Source organism: Protopterus annectens, chromosome 7.part0 (assembly GCF_019279795.1).
Source record: "Protopterus annectens isolate FY-2018-M chromosome 7.part0, PAN1.0, whole genome shotgun sequence".
In the NCBI taxonomy this organism is placed as follows: domain Eukaryota; kingdom Metazoa; phylum Chordata; order Ceratodontiformes; family Protopteridae; genus Protopterus; species Protopterus annectens.
In genome coordinates this window covers 112,192,911-112,217,146 of record NC_056739.1, presented here as the reverse complement: position 1 = coordinate 112,217,146, position 24,236 = coordinate 112,192,911, and the positions used below count along the sequence as shown (strand labels likewise).

The 24,236-nt window shown below is 41.5% G+C and overlaps 1 protein-coding gene and 1 non-coding gene across 3 annotated transcripts in view; both read right to left on the bottom strand.

Moving 5' to 3' along the window:
- Positions 1-24,236, bottom strand: part of IGFN1 (immunoglobulin like and fibronectin type III domain containing 1) — an 877,552-nt gene that overhangs the window by 236,225 nt on the left and 617,091 nt on the right. For both annotated transcript variants that reach the window (XM_044076544.1, XM_044076545.1), the window contains exon 22: positions 23,690-23,989. In XM_044076544.1, coding sequence (XP_043932479.1) covers positions 23,690-23,989 — 300 coding nt within the window. The remainder of the gene's footprint in view (positions 1-23,689; positions 23,990-24,236) is intronic.
- Positions 5,485-5,557, bottom strand: TRNAF-GAA. The gene has a single exon. It is a non-coding gene; the product is annotated as a tRNA-Phe (tRNA).

Sequence of the window (24,236 nt, the reverse complement as noted above, 5' to 3'; positions counted from 1 at the left end):
GCAGTGTGTCGCAGTTATCTCCATGACACCTGCCTCAGACCCCTTCCCCTCTTCCCTACTGTCTCAGCCGGAGAACCAAATTCTGCACCCTCGGCTTTCAACATTGCCCTTGCAGCCTGGCTAATCACTTAAATTCACCCTTATCATTCCTCAGCAAACCTGTGATGGATGTCATTTTAGAGGCAAGGAGGCCTAGTACTAGAAAATCTTATGCTTAAAAATGGAAAAGATTCTGTGCCTGGAACCAGTCTCAAGGGATGAGCACAGCAGCGCCCAATTTACCTCAGATTTTGCAATACTTAACTAAGATGCTTCACAAGGGCCTGCCTTTTTCCTCCATTAAAATCCACACCTCAGCCATTTCAGCTCATTATAACACAGAACCTTCCCTCTTCTCTCATCCTCTGCTCAAGCAGTACCTCAGAGGGGCCAAAAACTTGAGACCACCCAGGAGAGCTCCAACCCCTGCCTGAGACCTTAACTTTGTATTGGAGAAATTCACTCTACCTCCTTTCGAGCCAGCTGCTACTGCAGACTTAAAATTTATTTCTTGGAAAACAGCTTTCCTTTTAGCAATCACTTCAGCTAGAAGGATATCTGAATTACAGGCCCTTATGGCAGTGGAGCCTTTCATTATCTTTCATGCGGACAGGGTGCCACTCAGGACCAATCCATCCTTCATGCCCAAGGTAGTATCCAGTGTGGCTCTTAATCAGTCCATTCATTTGCCAATCTTCTTTCCCAAACCACAGAACAATGGGGAACAGATTCTGCATTCCTTGGATGTGCACAGACAACTTAGATTCTACTTGGACTGGACTAAACCTCGAAGAAAATCTGAACAACTGCTGGTAGCATTTGCTGCAGGGGCAGAGGGGAAGGCTATTTCAAAACTAACCATTTCTAAATGGATAAGCCATTGCATTCATTTCTGCTATAAGCACCATGGAAAACCTATCCCCCGGGGATCAGATCTCACTCCACCAGGGCTGCATCTACTTCTGCAGCCTTTTTCAGAGGTGTTCCTACCAGGGACATCCTAGAAGCTGCTACCTGGAGTTCTGTACATAATTTCACCAAGCATTATCATTTGCCAATTTTCTCTAAATCCAGAGCTGGCTTTGCCACTGCTGTCTTGCAGGGCCTTATAGCTGGCCCTAATGCTATATAAACTCCTCCTCCCAACCATAGCTTTGGGAATCTACCCAAATGTAATGACTGCAATAGTGAAACAAGAAGAACATAGTACAGTTGTGTACACTTATCATAAATGTAGATGTTCGAGTGTATTCACTGTTGCAGTCCTGGTTACCCTCCCTCCAGCCCCCTAACTTCTTCTGGCTATACCTCTACTTTCCTTTACTATGCTTAAAAGCCTTTTTGGTGTATTTGCTTTTTGTTGGAGGTATACCTTTGTGTTTTTATGTTTATTTTCTCCCCATTAGGGGGGCCCCTGACATCTGGGGCAAGAAAAACTGATGTAATGGCGTTGGCGGCATGTTTTATGCCCCTGACAACCTGACGTCATGGAAGAAGGGGCAGCAACCGATGCAGGCCCCAAGACTTTGTTAATTAGGCCAACTGAGGGCAACCTGCAAGCAAATTACCCAAATGTAATGACTGTAACAGTGAATACACTCGAACATCTACATTTATGGTAAGTGTACACAGCTGTACTTTTTGTTGATTGCTGACAGTATGCTCATTACCTAGCTGTGAATGAACCGGTAAGCATGAAAGGCTACGAGAATATTTTTAACTATGAATACATTCTTAATTTAGCTTGAGTTTTTTTTTTTTTTTTTTTTTAACAGGCACACAGGAGTGAAATAGACTGCATTGGACTACAACATTCTGTCCATCTGTCAAATACTCTGTTCAGATTAGTAAGGCTATGTACTGTTAATGAGCTGCTTCTCTAGTGCATGGTTTAATTCTCTCAGCCCTCATTTGTCTGTTGTGTGACTCTGACCAAGTCACTTCACCAAGTAGAGCTCCTGGACTTCCCTGAAAAGGGAAACTTGCATCCGGTGGGCTGTACCAAGCTTTTAGCAAATGCATTATTACATTTGTCTTTTAAATTCCTGCACCCTTCACATAACCTCTAATTAGTGCTTCACTATATGCTGTTTGACTATGAATCCCAGCATATCTTTTGCAGTCTAATGGGTTGCTAAATGCATTTTTAATAAATGTGAGTTTCAGGTGAAGAGAAGTTTACTGTTGATCATGCTAAGTCTGTTTTCAGTTGGAAGCTGTTTTGTTTAGCAAATGTCTGTTGGTGTTTTTGTTATAAAATATGAAGTAAAAAATTTTAAATTAAATACAAATATGTGGTTATTGTAAAAATAGTATTCACACTGATAGATTTGAACACTGTTTTCTAGTAAATGGGGAGAGACAACCAATTAATGGGATAATCTCAGTTAAGGAGTTGAAGGAGTTTGTGAATTACCAGTTGGCCCGAGAGTCAGTCCCTCCTGGCTAGCTTTGGAGAACAATCCTGTGTAAGATAACCAGAGGTCATCCTTATAAGGACATTACCATTTCTATCTGACTCAGATTGTCCTCAGAAATGTAGGATGTGATCACCCTTAAAAGCTAAAGGTCTTCAGAAATGTAGGATGTGATTACCATTAAAAGCTGAAGTTTCTATCTTATCCTTATAAGGATGTGGAATCCTTAGAAGTTGTATTTAAGTTCAAATAAGAACAAATAGTGCTCATCTACCATTAAAAGAATTAATAAAGAAATACAGCAGCCAGAGTTTTTCTTCAGGTATGATCCATGGCTACCCAAGATTAACAAAAGAAAATAATGATTTTTATCTGAAACACATCCTTGGAAACATGAGCGTAAAAGTCTTGTGTGTTATTCTAATTTGAACCTAAATACAACTTCTAAGGATTATAAGGCTGCCACATCCTTATAAGGATGGGAATCATAGATAGAAACTTTATCTTATAAGGGTGATCACATCGTGAATTTCTAAAGACCACCCGAGTCAGATACAAAGCTAGCCAGGAGGGACTGACTTCCACGTTGACTGGGAATTCACAACCTCCTTCAGCTTTTTAACTGAGCTTTTGGACCTGGTTTACCTGACTCAGTTGAGGTACCCACGTTTGGCTATCCTCTTAGAGCAAGGGTCCTACAATGTTTTGATTGTTACAGTTCATTAAGTAATTGGACAATAGTATAGTGTGGGAGGGAGCCAAGTCCAAATCTAAGTCCCATCTTCACCATAGCACGCAGCATCTCATTTTCAAGTTATGTCAAGTAACAAAAATATTTGAAAAATGACTATGCAACCAGATATTAATCACATTCATTTAGTTTGACCTGTAATGTTCCACATGGGTTTTGAAAAGAAGATTAGAAATATAACTGCTCTTTATATGGCAACTGATAAAATCTACAACAGAAGCAGTGGACATTTAGAAAAGGGTATAGCTAAGTGGTAGAGCATTTGATTACACTTTTAGAAGTCCATAGTTTAAATCAGGTGCCTCCTGGTGTGGTGGCTTTTGTGCCTCCATGGTGTAGTAGTGGTTGCACCCTGAGCTGCCATTACTCCTATCCTTGGTGTCGTGGTAGTGTCTGTTAGGGCTGAGACCATCTTGACTGTAGGCAATGGAAGGGGATGGGGAAATGCAGAGTAAAACCTCCAACAGTGTCATATTGGCTGTCCACGTATGAAGGTTTTTTTTGGAATGCCCTGATTGGGAGGAGCTACTGATATCACATGCATCATCATGTGTGATGTCAGTCTACTATCATGGTTTCTAAGCACTGAAAGTTGTTTACATTAGAAATTGTTTAACCTCACTTAATTGTTACAGTGCTAGACCTACAGCCCTACTTGTGTAGTATTCTGTCTCAGTCATTGAATGCTAACAGAAAATAAAGGTATACTCATCTGGAAAGTGGTATAATGCAACTGTCAAGACTATAACACATGCAGCACTATTGGGAAAATTATTCTTAGTAGCTTCTTTCTTTAGAAATATCATTTTCTTCAGTAATATGAATTATCTGCAGTTTCAATCATTAGCATAAATCAGCCATGATTGTTTTGCCTTGACATTTTTAGTTTACCCTTATAAAAGCTGCTGCCTTGACAAAACAAAGCCTGCACTGACACTAATTACAGACCTTTTCTTCTTCAGAAAAATGCATGCAAATGCGAATACTCATATCACATTTCTATCTAAATAAAATCATTTTAAGAGTCCATGTTTGTCGCCATGATTCTTTACTGAATAGGTTATGGTGTATATTTTTAAAAGACTGTAACCTTAGATGAAACTGCCACATTTTTGCAGAACAAAGAAATGAAGGTGCTTCCCACAGGTGCATCAAGTTGGTATATCTTTGTCGCATGGAGAGGATTTTACTCTCTTCAATTTTTGATGGCAACCAGGGCATGATTGTAAACTGAAATGGCTTACATTATATCTACACATGGTATGTAAAAAGTCAAAAGTACAGACTGTTATTTAAGAACAGTTTAGCACATACGCACATAATGGCAATGCTTTAGAAACCCACTTTCATTCATATAAGTGATTGCACTACAGAATATGCATAACTCAATCTACAGTTCAGAGGCAGCATATTCGGTTTTGCACATCTCCTGTTATAGTTTAAATCAAGCTGCATTCCCTTTGAAGTAATTATTTCTTGGCAGCTTTCAGAACAGAGAGAAACCTGAGCACTGGCAATTGGTCAGTGAAGTAATTGTCCTTACTTTAATAAATAGCAGATTAATTTAAAATCATTTGGAAAATGCACAGTAAAATGATAAAGAAAAAGTCAAACTGAATTATGGATGGTCTCTATCATTTCCATTTATTGGAAAATAGACATAAAGTAATGCAATAGGTGCTATTTCATATAATATATATAGCATCCAAAACAGACTGGTTCAAGTTTTGGTCATAGGGGGTTACTAGACTAGCGGCCCTAGAGTCCTTAAAAGCCCAACCATATTTATCCAGAGTTGCCCAGTTGTCAGTGGTTAGGTGAGTGAAATTTGTAGAGGTAAGGGTCTATGGTAGTTAATACCAACTTTCTTTGTCCAGGAGGGACATGGGCACCACCCCAGGAGTGAATTTGCAGTCACCCATCCATTGATCTACGTTGTGTTTGAAGAGGGTCAGGGAAGAGCTCTATTTTACATGAATTGGAAGCTTGTTCCAGAGAAGTGTCAGTCTCTGGGAGATATATCTATCTTTCCAGTATGACCTTTTCATATCAGAGGCTAGGGAGTGTGTGACGATCCTGCAGTCTGATTTACAAATGTGTAGCATTTCCATCAGGGCCCGGTCAGAGACTGCTAAGCCAGGCACAGGTCACCCCTTAGCAATCTGTAGGAGACAGAATATACTGACAGGGCTTTTAGTCTTTCCACATAAGACTTGTTTTTTGGACCCTGTAATTTTGGTGAGAAACCTCTGTAGTCTCTCTCGCTAAAGGTTTCAATGCCGAAAACCAGGATTGGACTAGGGACCTTTAGATCTTCAGTCTAATGCTCTTCCAACTGAGCTATTTCAGCTTCCTTTTTTCTAGACAAGAATTAAATCTTTGTTTGAGCCCTTTCCAGGGTAAGCAGACTGACAGTGTAACCTCAAATCTTTTTTTAAGTATACAATGAAGTCTGCACTGCAACAAAAATAAAAATGGATGGGGTAATTTTAGGTTTGGAAATCTGTAGCCACTGTAGTGTGCTGCCCTTCTACAAGCCAACTTCTGACAGAGAAGTTTCTAGTGTTATACCCAGTGTCACTGTGAGTCTCATGATTTAGTTTTTTTTTTCTTTTATCCAGCTATTTATAATACATGTACCTTCCCTTCTTTCAGTTATGAGCTTTTGGGCACAGTGAATTTCAGACATAGGAATCTGAAAAATTGGATCAAGAATAAAAAACATGCACTGCCTGTCACCAAATAATTTATGTTGTGTAATGTTTGAATGCAATGAATAATTACTTTCTTAATTTCCACTTGAGACTATCTCATGCCACTTTCGCTGGATTTCAAATCCAGTGCAAGCCAAAAACTGACACTGTAAATGAGCACTTGTTTTCCTTTTAAGCACTATAATTCTAGTGACCATGTTTGGATTTCACCAACTTGTGTCTGTGTACTAAATAAAATTTACAATGCATTATAAACTGTTCTTATATGACACTTGCTTACTTAGTGTCTGCCTGTTGCACTGAACATGCTTAAATGTTGTTAGTGTAACATTTTCTTGTTAGATGTCTGTGATTTCTCAAGACACTGTGTATTGTTTGATCTTCCTCTATAACCAGCAAGCCAAAATCAAATGGCTGGGAATGCTTAATATTTTGATAACCTAGATCTTACCCCCAATAAAATAATTATATACTATATAGAGAACAACTCCTCAGTTTACTTACTACAACAATTCCAAGGTCATATCACCTTTGAGAAAAAGTATATATATTTAGGGGGCATAATGGTTTTAATTCACCAGCAGTCATTAGTAATGATTTTTAAGCAGTGTTTGTGTGAGATGAGATCTCTGTTGTGTCGCATTGTCCAGGCACAGTGTTTCAGATGGTTAGCTAGGTTCCGCCTGGCCTGTCTGCCAACATCTAGAGTTTTTTCCTCCACTGAGTCGACTATTCTTTTTATGCAGACAAGATTTCCACTTTAAGCCAGTTCTCCCCTTGGATTTAGCCAATGAATATTGCAGTTTTTCTCAGGTAGGTAAATCAGAGTTCTGCTGCGTAGAATGTAAGTATTATTATGATGAAGTCATGGATATTGTTTCATACTCCCTGTCCTTTGTGTCCTGGCCCTTGAAGGCTGTTAAAATCTTGTCTGAGTTCATTTGGTCTTATCATTCTTCAGACTGATCACTCCTTTTCTGAGGAGTGGAAAGTTTCCATCTATTTTTAAAAGAGGCAAAAGTGCTGAAGAAGCCAGCTTTGGATGCTAGCTTTTTGGAGAGCCATCACCCAGTATTGAACCTTGTATTTACTGAGAAGCTAAATGAGAAGTTGAGAAGGCAGTCTGTCCACAGCAGCAGTTACATTTGGCATCTCATGGTTTGCTGAATTCTTGACAGTCTGATTTTAGATCAAGGCACAGTACAGAGGTTACTCTCATTAGAGTGGTTATGACTACCCAATGGCAAGAGATCTTCATCTGTTTCTCTCAAGACAGTGTGTCAGATTTTTTAACCTTGGAGGACTGCCTGGATTTGTTTCATGACAGAATGTCCACAAAAATTTAAGTCAGCTAAGAGTGAAACTGTTCAGGTACGTGCCTCCGCCCATGCATCTCAACTTCCTCCTCTCCCTCCATTGATTATAAATGATTAGGATTTTTCTTGTAGTCATGATCTTGGCATTGTCCCTGATGATGGACTGGCATTGAAGGACCAAATGTCATTTGTCATCAGTACATATTACCTCCATCTGCAGAATATAGATAGAACATTTATCAACTTTGAACAATGGAGTGGTAATCCATACTCTGGTACTGTCCCGTATGACACCCCCTACTGTTTGGCATCTATTTCTCAGAGGTCCAGGCAAAGACAAAAAGCCTGTGGCTGGCCAAGTTTGCAGATGACTGTAAGTTTGGTGCAGTCATTGACTCCCCAAATGATGTTAACATACTGCAAGAGGGTCTAACAGCAACTAATGACTGGTGCCAAAATCATGGCCTCAAGCTAAATGCAAAAAATGTATCATCATACCATTCGGCAAAAACACAACCCCTACTGATTACCACATCAATGGCAGCCCCCTAAGCACACAACTTGTGGTAAGAGACCTGGGCACTCAGGTTGATAACCTCACATTTGACCATCATCTAGCGGCAGTGATCAGAAAAGCCTTTTACATGGTTCATATCATAAGTAAAGGGATTGCATCCAGAAAAAAGGAGGTTATTACCTCTCTATACTCCTCCCTCATTAGACCAATAATTGAGTATAACGCCCCATTGGGATGTTCCTCTCCAAACATCTATACCAACTGGAAAGGCCACTGAAATACCTCACAAAGAGAATCCATGGCCTCCAACACCTGTCCTATGCAGACAGGCTCAAATCACTATCACTCTACTAAGTATCATGCAGATTGCTCAGGGATGATCTGTGTCCGCCTACAAAGCAATTTCGGACCCTGCTCTACTAGAGATGTTCCATATACATAAGTCTAACTCCTCACACTTTACCCACTCAAAAGGCCTGAATCTAATATGTGACATCAACAAAACCTGCTGGAGAGACAGGTTTGTCACCCAAAGGCTGCCCTGTTTCTGGAATAGACTCCCCATACATGTCAAACAGAGCACCTTAATGACCCTCTTCAACCGCAAATTTGATGAGTGGATGGGTAACCACACATTTGTCCCAGGGTCCCACCTGTGTCCCTCATTGACAGGGGCGACAGGTGCTGGCTGAGGTTTCTTTTTGGGGATAAACTCTTGGCTAGGCTTGTACGGGCCCCAGGGCCATTAGCCTAGTAACCTCCTATGATCCTGTGAATTACTGCACTGTATTCTGCTTGGGGATTCTGGATGCTCTAGCTCATATACAGCTTGTGTGCTATTCTGCAACCAGATTGTTGACTGGCATTCCAAGAAAATGCCATACCAATTCTATGCTTGTGATGTGTGCTGGCTGCAGGTTGCTTTTTATGATTCTTACTCTTACCTTCCATGCTCACTTATTTAAGACAGTTGCTGCACCCCATACCCCTGCCTGACATTTTGAGTCATCAGGTGAGCAGCTATTGTCTGTACTTAGGCTCCAAATTAGGCCCAAATTGAGAACTCTGGCAGGGGTCTCCTTTAGTTGCCTTGCTGCAGTCCTTTTGAACTATTTACCTTCCTTGATTTATGCATGCAAAACAAAGATCTCCTTTAGAAGGTTCCCACATTACCATCTGTTGTACAGTCTATTGTGATCCCAGAAGTTATACATATCCTTTGAGTTTTTAAATGTTTAAATATAAATGTTAACTGGTTTAAATTAGAGTTTCATTATTGTTGCTATGCTCATTGCTTACATATTACTTAGATGTACAGTACAATGTTGTGTCACTGCTGTTTTTTTTTTTCTTTTGTTGGCAATGCTTATATTTAGGAACTGTAGTACTTTTAAGTAAATACATTTCTGGGTTTTATATATATATATATATATATATATATATATATATATATAATTTTTTTTTTTTTTTGAGTGTGGGAAAAGAAAGAAATACTGTTCCCATGCACCCCCATATTAGAGGTAAATCCCATACCTCCCATACTCAGTCTCCCTCTGAGGTTGCTGCACCTTGGAGAAAGAGAGAGACGACAGGCAATTTAACACCTACCTTGCTCTTTCTGCAAGGTGCACTGACCTCTGACCCCCAGACCTTACTAATACGTAAAAATATAATACTTGCTCTTCAAAGAAGTGAGCAGCACAACTCCATTGAAATGCCCATTCAAGCCAGTATGCCTGATGAAATGTGAATCAAGCTTGCGAGACAGAGCAGATGAAAGTAAGCATATCTGTTTTGTTGACTGTGTTATTTGGTGAGTATTTTGGCTCAAAGACAGTTTGTCATTTGTGGGAATGTCAACATATGGTAGGTAGTGTGATGTTTTAATGTATGCAGGTATGTGGGGGGGGGGAGGTTGTTTCTAATTCCAAAACTTTTGGATATAAGGGATAGTTTGGCATTAGACTTTGGAGAGAGAGTGTGTGTGTGTGTGTGTGTGTGTGTGTGTGTGTGTGTGTGTGTGTGTGTGTGTATATATATATATATATATATATATATATATATATATATATATATATATATATATATATACGTAGGTGTGTAGGTTTGCGTGAGTATTTGCAGGTTAGGCAGAGGTAAGGGCTAAATAAGGGTTATATTTAATGTTGTGGGTATGTGTGTGAGCAGAAGGTGTGTGTGATTGTTTGTGGGTTAAGATTAAAATAAGGGTTAGGATAGGGGTTAGATTAATGTTGTGCATGTGTAGTGAAGCCTTCCTATCCATCCTTACTCATGTATGCTAACCCTAACTTTGCTGCTGCCACTATCTCCGTCCTTACCTTATGAAAAACCCTTTCCCTAGTAGTACCAGACTAAGTATATATGGTACTTCTTTTAGGGTTTACTTTTTTCTACTGATATGAAAAGAAAAGTAACTTGCTTTTCTTTCTGGTAAGTTTAGATTTAAAGTATTGTAGATTCAATGTCCACTAATTTTGAACTTTATTTGCCAGTGTTTTATTGCATCACTATTAACAAAATTCAAATTACTTGCATATATAATTATACAGACAGGTATATATAGCTATATACATTTATTTGTTTATTTGTTTATTTATTTATATATTTAGTTATTGACATTCATTTACCAAGAGAGTCCAAATGGGCAATAACCCATTTTTCAGTGGAGGTCTGGGGAGAAAAGCTCTAACATATTACATGAATGTAAAAAAGGTGTAATATAAATATTTTCTATGGATTCTCATTCATACAAGTACAATATAAAATTACAGTCTTGTAAGAGTTATGTATACAAATGTAATATAATATAATACAGAGTAACCTAAGACGTCGTAAGATTGTGTAATAAGTTGAGTACGCTTAATTTTTTTTAAATTAAACAGGATGGAGAGAGAGAGAGAGAGAGAACTGGAAGCAAAGGTGAGATAAGAAAGGAAAATACATGATTTCAAAAGAGAGAAACAGTGGTTAGTTGAAAAAAAAGGATTATTAATAGAGTTGTGAAAGGGTCAGATATAAGAGAGAGAGAGAGTGAAGAACAGTAATGTAAGGAAAATCTGTAAGTAAGAGAAGAGAAAGTATATGTGTAAAGTTATTAGAGAAAGAAAAATATAGAAATTACAAATGAGTATTAAGAATGTGTACTTTGGTAACATAGCAGGCAAGTAAGAGTTTCAGAAGTGGAACAAGAGAGGATACTAAGATAGGGGAGAGGGACAGTAAGCCAGAAAAATGAAAAAAAAAAATGATTTTAGGCAGAGGGAGTAAAGGGAGAAGATAGCTGTAAGAAAGCTGGGTGAGAGATAAAATTGTGGTTAGAAGAAAAAGGTGTGTTGAAAAAGAAATTAATTGTATGCTGGGACTAGTCTGGCATAAAACATGAGCAGAGCCATCATTAGTTAAGAATGTCTTTTAAGAAATTTTGAACATGTGGAGGTTGGGTGATGTTCTGATTGTCATAGGGAGTGAGTTCCAAGTTTTTGCTACTGTGTTAGAGCATAGATAGTTCCCTGCAGATTCTTTTGGTTTGTCTGTAATAAGGAGATGTTTATCATTTGATCTTCAGAGATGCTGTTGGGTACAGCTTTGAAGAATATTATTAAGAGCTTGGCAGGCTTAAGGACTGCTTATTAATTTTTGTCCTGTGTTTAATTGGGTGTATGTAGTTTTAACCAGTTTGTTCTTTTAGTGCAGTACAGTCGTGGCTTTGGTTGGGTTCTTTTGCAGCATTTTGAGGTCTTGTTATAACGTTGCTCAAATTTAGCTTTTAGAGAAATTTTGAGGTTTGTAGAGATGGTTGCTCTATACAGATGTGGTGGTAGGAGGTTAAGTGTCAGTCAGGGTTACTTTCATATTAGTTGTGAGGTAGTTTTTTGTTCTACAGAGCATTTCTAACATTTGGTGTGTTTTTTTAATTGCATTTAGAATACATAGGTTAAAATTTTGGTTGTCATCTATAGTCAAGCCATACAATTTAGTATGGGATAGTACTTCAGTGTCAACATTTTTAGGGAGGTGATTTTGAAGTTACTTTTTGCCACTCATCTGGTCAAGATAAAACAGATGAACATTTGTTGGTTTTTATCAAGCAGCTTTATTACACACAAACACATCAGAAATGAGGCTTTGTAACTTAAACTTAAATAAACTTATAAACAGATTGACTACCACACTCATACATGTTAACACTCTGGCTGTTCTCTCAAAATGGCACTGCTTCTGCACATGCTCAGTATTTATATGCACGTGCTACATCTGGAAATGCTTCTTAAAGGTACATACACACGCTCTGATCTACACATTTGTCAAGGCTATCGGGAGTTGGGAAAAACAGGAGCAGTTCAGTTTTTAGGGTTGAACAGTAATTGAGCATGTTAGAGCCAGCTTTCAATGAACTTAAAAGGCTTCTTGTATTATGAGAATGGTTTGGGCTATCAGTGGAGCAAATAAGAGTAGAGTCATCTGCATTGTATGAGAGAAGCTTGTTGGGAAGAAGTATTGGGATTGTTGGTGAATATATTAAACAGCAGGGAACCAAGGACAGAGCCTTGGGTACACATATGGTAACTGGCAGGAAAAGGGATAGAGTGCAGAGCCATTTAACAGATTGTTGTCTGTCAGGCAAGTAGATTCTTAACTGGGTGAGAATAGAATGTGAGAGGCTAAGGGGCAACATTTTATCTAGGGATTTGCTGAGTTATACAGTGTCAAAGTCTTTAGATAGTTCTAGGAATAAAGAGGATACAAATGTACCATTGTCCCTCGCTTTGTTAATGGTGTCTAGGAAGGATACAGAGGCAGTCAGTTGAAGGATGTACTGAAGAAGTTGCTTGTGGATATTTTTTCCAATTTTTTTGAGGGGGGATAGGATGGCGATGGGCCTAAAGCTGGACAGTTCTGTTGCGGTCCCTCCTTTATGTAGTGGGGTTATGGGTAAATCTGAAATAGTTAACTTCATTTGATCAGCAACCTGTGGGTTACGGATCCGATACAGATCCGAGCCAGCAGCATACCAAGCTAAAGTTCCGAGCTCCAAGCTCCACCCCCATACCCATACTACCCTGTAACCTCCTTCCAATCCTCAAATCTCATTTGCCACGGCTTTGCCAAGCACGGGATTTTTCGAGCTCCAGGTGAGTGTAACTAATTCTTGTATTTTTCTTAAAATATTTGGGTAGTATAGTGGTTAGCTGTGTGTGTGTAGTATTTTTCTATATTTTTTACATATTAGTTCTATCCGTAACTAATCTATCCCCCTCTTATCCTTGGCAATCTCTATCCCCTAGTAGGCCCTTCTTTTCCCTTTAGGTGTGTGTGTGTGTGTGTGTGTGTGTGTGTGTGTGTGTGTGTGTGTGTGTGTGTGTGTGTGTGTGTGTGTGTGAAGGGTATGGCTGAAAGCCAGAAAACTACTTTTTCTAAGTGTACTGAGTGTGGCCATAAGCTGTCGCCAGTGGATGGTCACACTCAGTGCGTTCTTTGCTTGGGGGTTTCTCACCTTTCCTCAGGCTGCCAGATCTGTGCAGCCTTTAACCCCTGGGCCTTGCAAGATAGGAAGAACAAGCTGATTTTGGCGGGTCTTCTACCCGCGGAATCAACTTCTTCTTCCTCTTCTCCCTCTGTAGCGACAACCGCGGCTGCAGTTGCCCAACCATCTGGCCCTCTTCCCCTGTCTGGGACTCACCCTCCCACCTCATCTCAGGGAGAACAAGGCAAAAAAGGACAGAAAAGAGAGAAGGGAGAGAGAGAAAGAGAAAGAGAGAGAGAGAGAGAGAGAGAGAAGCCACAAACGGCGGGCCGAATTGGACCCCTCGGCCCCTCCAGCTAAGGTTCTGTCCTCTCCATTAAAGATTACCAAGCCTCCTTCCCCACGGCTCCATTCCCCACACTGCTCTCCGGAGCCGGAGGAGGAGGCCCGACCATCTTTGAGATCGTCGTGTCGGCCCTCCCAGCCGGCTTTGGCGGCCTCTTCCAGATCTACTCGTAGCCTCTCAGAGGCAGATATGGACCAGATGATGAGTCGCTTCCTGCAAACTCAGCTGCAGATGGGGAGTGTTGCTGCCACTGTTTGCCCCGATAGCTCCTTCTCCGATCCACTACCGGGTTTTGGAGTCTTCGGATCTGAGAAGCCTCAGAGTCAGGGAGTCGGCACCGATGGTTATTGCTACCTTGACGCCGGCCATGCCCTCGAGCTTATCAGGTCCCTTTTCAGATCCGAGCTCTCGGAGCCGAGAGCCAGGCTTCCGATCCGAGGGGGCGAGTGTGTCTTCGGCTCCTTTGCGGTCGGAGCACAATGTCCACTCAGATCCGAGCGCTTTGGCTCCGACACCGATCCCTTTGTCGGATCCGTGGGTGCCAGCCACCTGTCTTAGAGAGGCTGGTTCCCCATCGGCATTCATCGTTGTGGAGAGGGTTCTCTCTAGAGGATCGAGACCCCTCACTCTTTCCTCTGGATCTGCCCCTGCTCCCTCACAGCTTGGTTTGTCCTCCATCATCCAGTCCCAGGGACAGCCTGTGTCATTGATGCCCCAGCCAGTTCCCCTTGAGGAACATGAATCCATTGGTGAGCCCACCTCTGACAGTCCCCCCGAGGAGATTCCTCACAAACACCTGTGCAAAAGGAGGCACTTGGACTCCCCTGAGTCCCTCACCGAGGATACCGATTTGGAGGAAGGGTTCTCCCAAGTCACCCCCCGACAACGTCGCCTTCGGAGATATTATGGAAATGCTCTGCCAAAGGGGGGGGGGGGTGGTCCACCAAAAAACCTTCCTCGGACGAGTCGGTATTCCTGGAGGCGTTTGACACATGCCCATCTACCTCTTGGGTGCCCCCCCCCCCGGCCGACCCCCTGGTCAACCTGATTACCATCAGGGCGTGGAAGGAACCGGACACTGTAGCACCGATCTCCAGGAGGCCCAACAAGATTCTAAGCCCCCGTGCAGACAAAGCTTCATGGAGCAAGGGTTCCCCTGTAGATGCCATGGTGGTGGCGGTGGCCACCAAAAAGGAACTAGCTCAGGACAGTTCTTCAGTCCATCCCCCTGACAAGGAGTCTTGGGCAATGGACCGTATTGGAAAGTGGATGTTTGCTTCAGCTACCTTCTCTATTAGGGCGCTGAATTCCTTGGCCCATGTAATCAGACTGCAGCGGAACCTGGTTAAAGAGTACGCTGAGTCTCTCCCAGAGTCCATGTCGGCCAAGGATAAACAGACTTTCTCGGCTCGTGTGGCCACTCTCAAATCAGTGTCTAATACGTCTATGCGGCTACGCTCCCACACCACGGAAGGAGCCGCTAGAGCTAGCGGGTCTGGTATCGCCTTAAGGCATCATGCCTGGCTTCGGCTTTGCGATTTCTCGGAACCTTTCAGGGCATCTTTCACGAATGGACCCTTTGACGGGTTTACCCGGTTCGGGAAGACCGTCCACGAGACGCTGGTCTAGAGCAAGAAAGATGGGAAAACGCTGTCAGCCGTCGGAATCCGCTTCTCTACCCCTCAAAGGTCCTTCTCCAGAAACCAGCAAGGGCAGAAGAAGATGTGGTTCCAGAAATCTCATTAGGCCCTGAATGCTCAGGACTCCTTCTCCCCCAGAGGCAGAGGGGGACAAGATGGATACCGACCCAGAGACAGAGGGGGTCCGAAGAACTTCGGGTCATGGGAACCCTTTTCTGACTGACCTGCGCAGCAGCCCTGAGGGGTTGCCCAACTGCTCCTCTCTGAAGACAGTCGGGGGGCGTTTTTCGAGGCACCTGGCTGAATGGGAGTCCATCACGGCAGATCGCTGGGTGCTTCAGATAATATCTAGAGGCTATTCAATCCCCTTCATAAAAAAGCCCCCTTACTCAAGGCACCTCCCAGATGTTTCACCCACTCAAAGGGAAGCCACGGCTTTGGAAATAGAAAAGCTGTTAGAAAAACGAGCCATCCAGCATGTGTCCCTAGACCAGTCCAGATCAGCCATCTACTCGAGGTTCTTTCTGGTGCCAAAAAAGATGGGGGACTTAAGGCCGATTCTCGACCTGCCAGCAATGAACCTTTTCGTTGCCAAGGAGAAATTCTGGATGGTCACGCTTCAATCCATCCTGCCCCTCTTGCAGGTGGAAAACTGGATGTGCTCCATAGATCTCAGTGATGTGTACTTCCATATTCTTATGGACAGACGGTCCAGGAGTTTTCTCTGCTTTCAGCTAGGGGCCAGTCATTACCAGTTCTGGGTCCTACCCTTCGGTCTCACCACAGCCCCCAGGGTGTTCACCAAGGTCATGGCAGTTTTAGAGGCCCACCTGAGGCTCCAGGGCATACAGGTCTTCCCGTACCTAGATGACTAGCTCCTCACCACCCCCACCAGGCATCTACTCTTTCTAGCCAGGGACTTCTTCCTCCGTTTATCATCCTATTTGGGAATCACTATAAATGTCAAGAAGTCATTCCTCCAACCTGTTCAGGTTATAGACTTCATAGGGTCCAGGATAGATTCCCTTCAGGTCAAAGCTTTCCTAACGCCAGACAGACTTCACAGCATGACTCTACATGTACTAGCTCTTCTTCAGTCTCCTGCTCCCCCAGCAGAGTTAGTCCTGAGAGCTTTGGGGTCCATGGCAGCAGCGATCAATTTGATCCCTTACGCTCATCTGCACATGAGGGTTTTACAGTGGACTTTGCAAGTCCAGTGGTCCATTCGACACCATCCGCTAGACTTGCCGATTCCCCTCAGCAGGGTTTGCAGGAACTCCCTCATGTGGTGGCTCCAATCCCGAGCCCTTTGGGAAGGACGACCTTTTGTTATGCCCCTACCCCAGGCCACAGTGACCACGGACGCCTCCCGCCTAGGGTGGGGGGGCATTGTGCAGGCAGGACTGTCCAAGGCATGCGGACTCAGACAGAGACCGTTCTGCATATAAATGTACTGGAGATGAGGGCGGTCCTTTTAGCGTTGCATGCCCTTCATGCCTTACTTCCTTCGGGGACTATTGCGATCCAGTCAGACAATATGTCGGTGGTCTGGTATGTCAACAAACAGGGGGGAACCAGGTCTTACCCTCTTTGCCGAGAAGCCATGAGAGTTTGGGAATGGGCGATCTCCACCAATTGCTTCCTGTTAGCGACACACATTCTGGGTTGGTCCAACATTCTGGCGGACAAATTGAGCAGAACTATCCTCTCCCCTTACGAGTGGTCTCTGAATTCTTCCGTAGCGGAACAGATCTTCCTCAAGTGGGGTCAGCCTTGCTGCAATATCTTCACATCATGCGCCTTCCAACGAAGTGTAGCGAGTTTTTCACTCTCATTCCTTCTTTAGGTGAAGCCCCCAGAGACGCTCTAGTCCATGCTTGGCTGCCCGGTCTTCTTTATGCGTATCCACCACTTCCGCTGATGACAACATTTTTGCAGAAAGCTCGTCGGTTGGGGAGCAAGATTATCCTCATAGCCCCATTCTGGCCTCATCAAGTCTGGTTCCCCTGCCTACAGTCTCATCTCATAGCTCCTCTCTGGATCGTGGATCCCATTCAGGATCTGATCTCTCACTCCTCGGGAGTGGCCCCTCCAAACCTGGACGAGCTAAAGCTCTCAGCTTGGCTGATCCAGTTCCCTTAATTGTAAGGACTCCTGGTATCTCTTCCCTAGTCAAGTCCATTCTGGTGGCAGCACATAAATCCTCTACCAGGACGATTTACAATAGTAAATGGAAACATTTTTCCATTTGGGCTTCACATAAGAACTTGGATCCCTTTACCGTTCCTATTCCAACAGTTCTAGAATTCTTGTCTCATATTTTTCAGCAGGGGGCCAGTTCATCTACTGTAAAGGTTCAGCTGGCTGCTATTTCCCATTTCCATATTGGGGACAACTTTGGTTCTCTCGCTGCTACCAGAATTTGTAAGGCCTTTCTAAAAGGTACCTTTCTTTTGAGACCTCCTATTAGAAATTCATCCCCACCGTGGGACCTGACCTTGGTTCTTCAGGCATTAGCCGCGCCTCCATTTGAACCCACAGCTTCCGTTAATCTGAAGTTCTTGTCATGGAAGACGGCCTTTTTGGTAGCCATTACCTCAGCCAAGCTCTTTCTGTCAAACCTCCATACCTTGTATTTCACAAGGACAGGGTATCTCTCAGGACTAATCCCTCTTTTCTTCCCAAAGTTGCTTCCGAGATGAACATTAATCAATCCATTAATTTGCCATTTTTTTTCCTGAATTACCAGAACAAAGGGGAGTATAAACTTCATTTACTGGATGTTCACAGACAGTTAAGGTTTTATTTACACAGGACGGCTGTCTTTCGTAGATCTGACCAACTTTTCATCTCCTTTGCAAAATCTTTTCTAGGGAAACCGATTTCTAAAGTGACTCTTGCCAGATGGATTTCGAGTTGTATCCACTTAGCATATAGAGAATCTGGCTTGCCAGAACCAATGGGAGTTCATGCTCATTCTACGCGTTCTATGGCAACGTCTGCTGCATTCTGGTCTAGAGTTTCCCTGGATGACATTTGTTCAGCGACTACCTTGGCGTCCTCTCACACCATTTTTTTCTCATTATAAGCTAGATTTGGTGTCTAGAGGAAGGGCTGCTTTTGGCTCTGCAGTGCTCCAGAATATTCTTCCTTGAGGGTCTCCCAAGATTTCGGGTAGCTGGGGACTCTGTCCCACAGGTTGCTGATCAAATGAAGTTAGCTATTTCAGATAAAGAAGTTATGTACTCACAATAACATTCCATCTGAGTAGGTAACTTCATTTGTCAGCAACCGTCACTCCCTCCTTCCCCCTAACCTGAATAGTTATTTAGCTGAACTCGAGGTTTGGATGCTCGAGTTTTGTTTTGTCTCTGAGTCAGGTTTTCTCAGATAGTTAGTTTGTTTTGTTGTTTTGTGTAGGTGGCAAACGCGATCTGAGGATTGGAAGGAGGTTGCAGGGTAGTATGGGTAAGGGGGTGGAGCTTGGAGCTCGGATCTTTAGCTTGTTATGCTGCCAGCTCGGATCCATATCAGATCCGTAACCCACATGTTGCTGACAAATGAAGTTACCTACTCAGATGGAACGTTATGGTGAGTACATAACTTCTTTTTTTTTCCATTGGGAAAGAACACAGGATTATTATATTGATCTATAAGGACTGATACTAGGTATGCTATAGCACTGGTTGCTGTCTTGTGAAATTTAGATGGGAAGTTAACAGTGGATGGTGGGCATGATTTGACATTGAGAAGTAATATTTTTATATATGAAGTTGGAACAGTTTTTAAGCAGAAAGATATTGTAGTAGTGGGTGGGGGTTGTGGTAGGGTATGGGGTATTATGGATGTTTAGAATGTTTATTGATAAAGGCAAGATCTTTTAACTATCCCTATTTTGGAGGAACATTCCTATTTTTCGGCCCTATTTTTGGAGGTATGTCCTTATTTTCAGTCTTGATTTATTTCTTAGCACAATTTTCTGAATCCCCATCATCACATAAGTTTTGAAGATGTCTTGCACACAGAAAACTACACTAAATGACAAACATGGTAGTGGAAACTATAATCAAGGAAATAGGGCACATCTTATATCTTTCCTTTTCTGAATCAAAAATAAACGACCTTATGAGGTAGAATTTTGAAATACACATTATTAAAGTCTACAGATTTAACATTTTCTCTTTGACAATATGCTGATATTTTCCTTCATTTTTGTCACACACTTTTTTTTAATGTGTTTCTGAGTGGTATCCTATGTTCTACTGGAAGCAAAAAGAGTTACGTGCTATTTGGTATTCACATTTTATGCCAATTAGATACTCACATTTTTAGCTGAATGTTCATACGTTTCAGGGGCTTTTGTTCATATGTTCAGTGTCTACAGATTGTGGGGTATGATAAGGGTAGCTATGCTGCCTATGAAGTAACTATTAAACTGGCTGACAAGTTCAAGTTGGCAGAGATTAGGAGAAGGATTTAAGTTGTTTTTAGTCCCTGGAGGAATTCAGTCTTTGATGGAAAAACAGAACTTTTGGGGATTACATTTATGGTAGTTTTGCAGATTATTGTAATGTTGTTTTTTGTCATTGTTTACCTGATTTTTTTTTTTGCAAGGTTTCAAAGCTTTCAAAGCTCTTGCAGTAGTTTTGTTGTTTTGTTTAGTCACCATTTTTCCAGGCCTATCCCTGTTATGTATAAGATTTCTAGTATTGTTGGATAGCATGGTTGGTTTTAACTGTCTTTCTTCTGAATGGTGTTAAGGTGTTAAGTTATTTAGATTATTTAAGAATATTATATTGAAAAAGAGGACTGCTTCATCCAGAAGGTGGAGTTTTAGATTAGACTAGGTGATGAATTCTAGTATTGATATGAAGGTGTCCAGGTTGAAATTTATGATGTTACGTTGTTTAACATAATGGATGATTAATGTATGAGTGTAAGTAGGAAGATGGTCATCGCTAAGGAAGTTCACAAAGGTTCCAAGGGTGGTGTATTTGTAAGGGTCAGAAGCCATTATCGAGTCCTGGGTGGAGCTCTTGTCATAAATTGTATTATATCTAGTGGGCTAATAGTCGAATTGGGAAAGTTGAAGCAAATTTTTTGCTAGTCAGTATTTATGTCTCCCAATATTTTTTTCATTAGGAATGGTATTCGATATCCAGTGTAGGCTATCTTCCAAATATTTATATAGTTTCCAGAAGGGATGTAGAAAGCAATGAAACAAAGTTGTTTTTACCGTATATTTTGAGGTATAAGATGAGCATTTCTGCATTGTGCAATATGGTAATACTATTTGTAAAAGCATACAGTTTGTATAATTTGGAGTGTAGAATGGCTATACCTCCACCTTTTTTAGAGTTCAGTCTGTTCTTATGATGTTGTACCCATGAGGAAGTATTTTAGTGACTTTTATTTTGGGCTTTAGCTAGGTTTTGGTAATTGCCAGAATATCTGATTTATATCCATGCATGAAGTTCTGTGACTTTGTGACATAAACTGTGGATAGTTACTGAGGCTCTATTTAGTTTTTGTTTTTTGGGTGAGGGAAGGAAATGTTTGAGTACTGGGTGGAAGGTGATTTGCTGGTTGTGTTATGGTGATTGACAGGACCTGGATTTGGGTGAATGTCTCTACACTGAGATATTTTTATGAGGGTACAGGTAAGACAGGGATGTTCTTTTTTAGACAATTTTTATTTTTGCTTTTAGGTTTAGATGGGTCTGATGGAATTCAAGAATTCTATATTTGTAGTACAGATTGGCAGAGTCTTTGAAGAGGTATGGTGCAATTACAGTTTGAAAATGTCAGCTGTGTTTAGTGGAATTGTTGCTGGTTGGTGAGCTGATTCTAGGTGTGACTGTTGCCTGGTAGTCTGTAAGGTGACATACTAGAGTGAGTAATAGAGTTATGTAAAGCATCTTTGCAAAAGAGACAAAAAGGATAGTCAGTATATAAACAGGGTGAATACCAAGGGAGATAAGCACTAGAAATGAGATGAGTGAAGGAACAGTGGGATGAGTTGTGCAGGGGTGGTACTGCAGCGATATAAGATAATTTTATTTAAGAAGAATATGTGTAAGTGTATTTTGATAGAGGGAGAGCTGGTGGCAGACAGTTGGAGAGTAAGATGAATTTATTATATAGCAGAGTGTAGAATATTAGTGCAAATATTGGTGGGAGGAGAGAATAGACTGTATGTGAGGTGGGAGGTGAATGGTAGAATGGCAAAGGGAGAGAGGAGGGGTATGATATTAATGTATAGGGGAAGAATAAAATGAATGGCTGTTTTAATTGAAAGGTTAGAAGTGATTTGTCAGGTGGATGGGGTTGTAGGTTTGGTTTGAATAAATGAAGAACAGGTGTGTGGAACTGGGCGTAGGGTAGGGTATGGCAGGAGAGTGGAGAGAGTGAAATGGGTGGGTCAACACAGAGAAAAAAATGCCAGCCAGAAGCAACCAGATTAGAGGCACTCTGTATGAGCTGCTGTTAAGCTTGGGCAATGATATAGGGAATGCTGTCATTCTAGGTTGCACCATGAGAGAGATGAGTGAGGGTGTGCACAGAGAAACCCTGTAAGATAAACACTAGCGTTTAGGAAGCATGGCCAGAATGCATACAGCAGACACTACAGTGTCAAAAGATAGGATGGAAAGTAGAAGCAATAAAGAGAAGGATAAAGACAAAAACAAATGGAATAAGGAAGGAAGGAAAATACATGAGATAATGACAGACTTTGTTTGCAGTACAAGTGAACCGGACCCGGGCAAGAGAAGAAAGTTTTTTTATTTCATACACATTCTCTTGCCTGGGTCCGGTTCACTTGTACTGCAAACATAGCCTGAGACAGCGTTTTGTCTCATATACGGATTATCTAGTTGGTTTCTCCATTTTCGGTGCAATAATGACAGACTTGACCAGCTATAATAGAGCTAAGGGAGGGTAAAAGTTTAAAAAAAGTACAGACAACAGAATAACTGTGTTTCTAGTGAAAACAATAGGCAGAAAAGATTCAGGAGGCAAAAGTCAGGCAAAGAGGGAATGAGAAAAATACAGAGATATGGTAGTAGAAGAAAAAAGAAGAAACAGACAGGACAGAATATTAATGTATAAAACTGTGAGAGACAAGAAAGTAAGATATTTTAATAAGAGATTTTATAGTTAGGAGAGTGAGAGAGAGAGAAAGAGAGAGGGAAAGAGAAAGAAATTATAGAATTTACAGAGGTGAAAGAAAAACAAAGAAAATTATGAAAGCACCCAAACGGGGAATCGAACCGGAAAACATCTTGCTGTGAGGCAACAATGCTAACTACTGCACCACTGTGTCACCCAAATCTTCAAATATGTATATTACATGGATCAGAGCAGTAAAGACAAGGGCAGAACCCAAGGATATTGTCTTCAAAGACAGGGGTACATCATATAGGCAAGGTCTTTGGAGACATACACAGACCACATGGATCATAGCTGAAAAAGATGGGAGAATCACATCATATCTCCAAGTACAGTCTACATTACATAGGTTATGTCTTTAAAGATGTGTATCACATGAGGTATAATTGTAAAGCCAGTGACGGATCACAGAGATTATGTTTCCAAGTGCAGGGCACTTCACATAGTTCATGACTGCACGGACACACATCAGATGGGTCATATCTGTAAAGAAAGGTGCAGATCATACAGGTCATGGCAGGGAGACATTACATGGGTCATGTTTCTAACTGCAGGCCTCATCACATGGGTCATGTCTCCAAAGACATACATCACATGGGTCATATCTGTAAAAGCAGGGGAATATTAAATTGGTCATGTTTTCTAGTGCAGGACTTATCAGATGGCCATATCTGCAGAGGTGTATCACATGAGTTATCTGTTGAAAGGCAGGGTCACATCAGCTTTCCAGTGGTAAGGGTACATAATATGGGTCATGTTTCCAAAGCCTGGGAAAATCAAATGGGTCATGTCTCCAAACTTAGAGCACATTACAACGGCCATTTCTCCCACAGCATTGACAATCACATGAGTGAGTCATCAAAGGCAAAGGCATATCATATGTGTAATGTAACCAAATTTTGGGAAGTATCATGTAAGTAATGCCTCCAAAGATGAGGGCAGATTTCATACCAATGTTTTTAAAAGTAAGGGAACATCATGTGGGTAATGTCACCAAAAACAGAAGTAAGTTAAAAATGTCATTAAAAGAAATAGGATGTCATAGGGGTTATGTCTCCAAAAGCAAAGTACTGAAATCTGAGTCATTTATTAGGTAAACCATGCTAAAAAAGAGTTGCCTTAAACTGGAGTATGGTAAGCACCTGTTATACACAGATTATTTAAAATAAATGACATAAAAGGATGGTCAGCACTGCTTGAGTAAGGCTGTATGATATGACTGTCCTCTCTCACTCCTACAGAAAACTACAGAAAAGGGGAGATGGATACTATTCATTAAAATCCCCCATCTTACCTTTATTCTTGAAGATGCACCAAGGTTGCAAGGTGCTGGAAGGCTCACTTATCCCAATGTCATTTTTAGCCAAAACACGGAAATAGTACTGTCTTCCAGGAATGATGTTAATGATTGTACACTTGTTGTTGAAGATGTTGTCTGACACCAACTGCCAAGTCATCTGACTGGAATCACGTTTCTGAACCATGTAGCGCAGTCTGTTGTCCCATTTTTCATCTGGTGAGGGTTCCCAAGAAACTGTAACTGTACCAGGGACATTTTCTTCCAAGCATACTGGACCAGGTGCTCTAGGAATATCTGAATTAGGAAAGCATGTGAGTTAGTGTAATTACATACTGCAGCCATTTTGCAAAGTCATTTAGCTGAAACATGCACTGTTCTTCTACTGCATTAAACATATACATTACCAAACTGTAGCATTTAATTAGGTGGCACCCTACAGCTGGTGATTTGCAGTCAAAAACTATATTTACAATACACTTAGAAACATTTCATGATTTATTTTGCAAGACTAACACAGAAGCTACAGTGCTGTTTGATAATG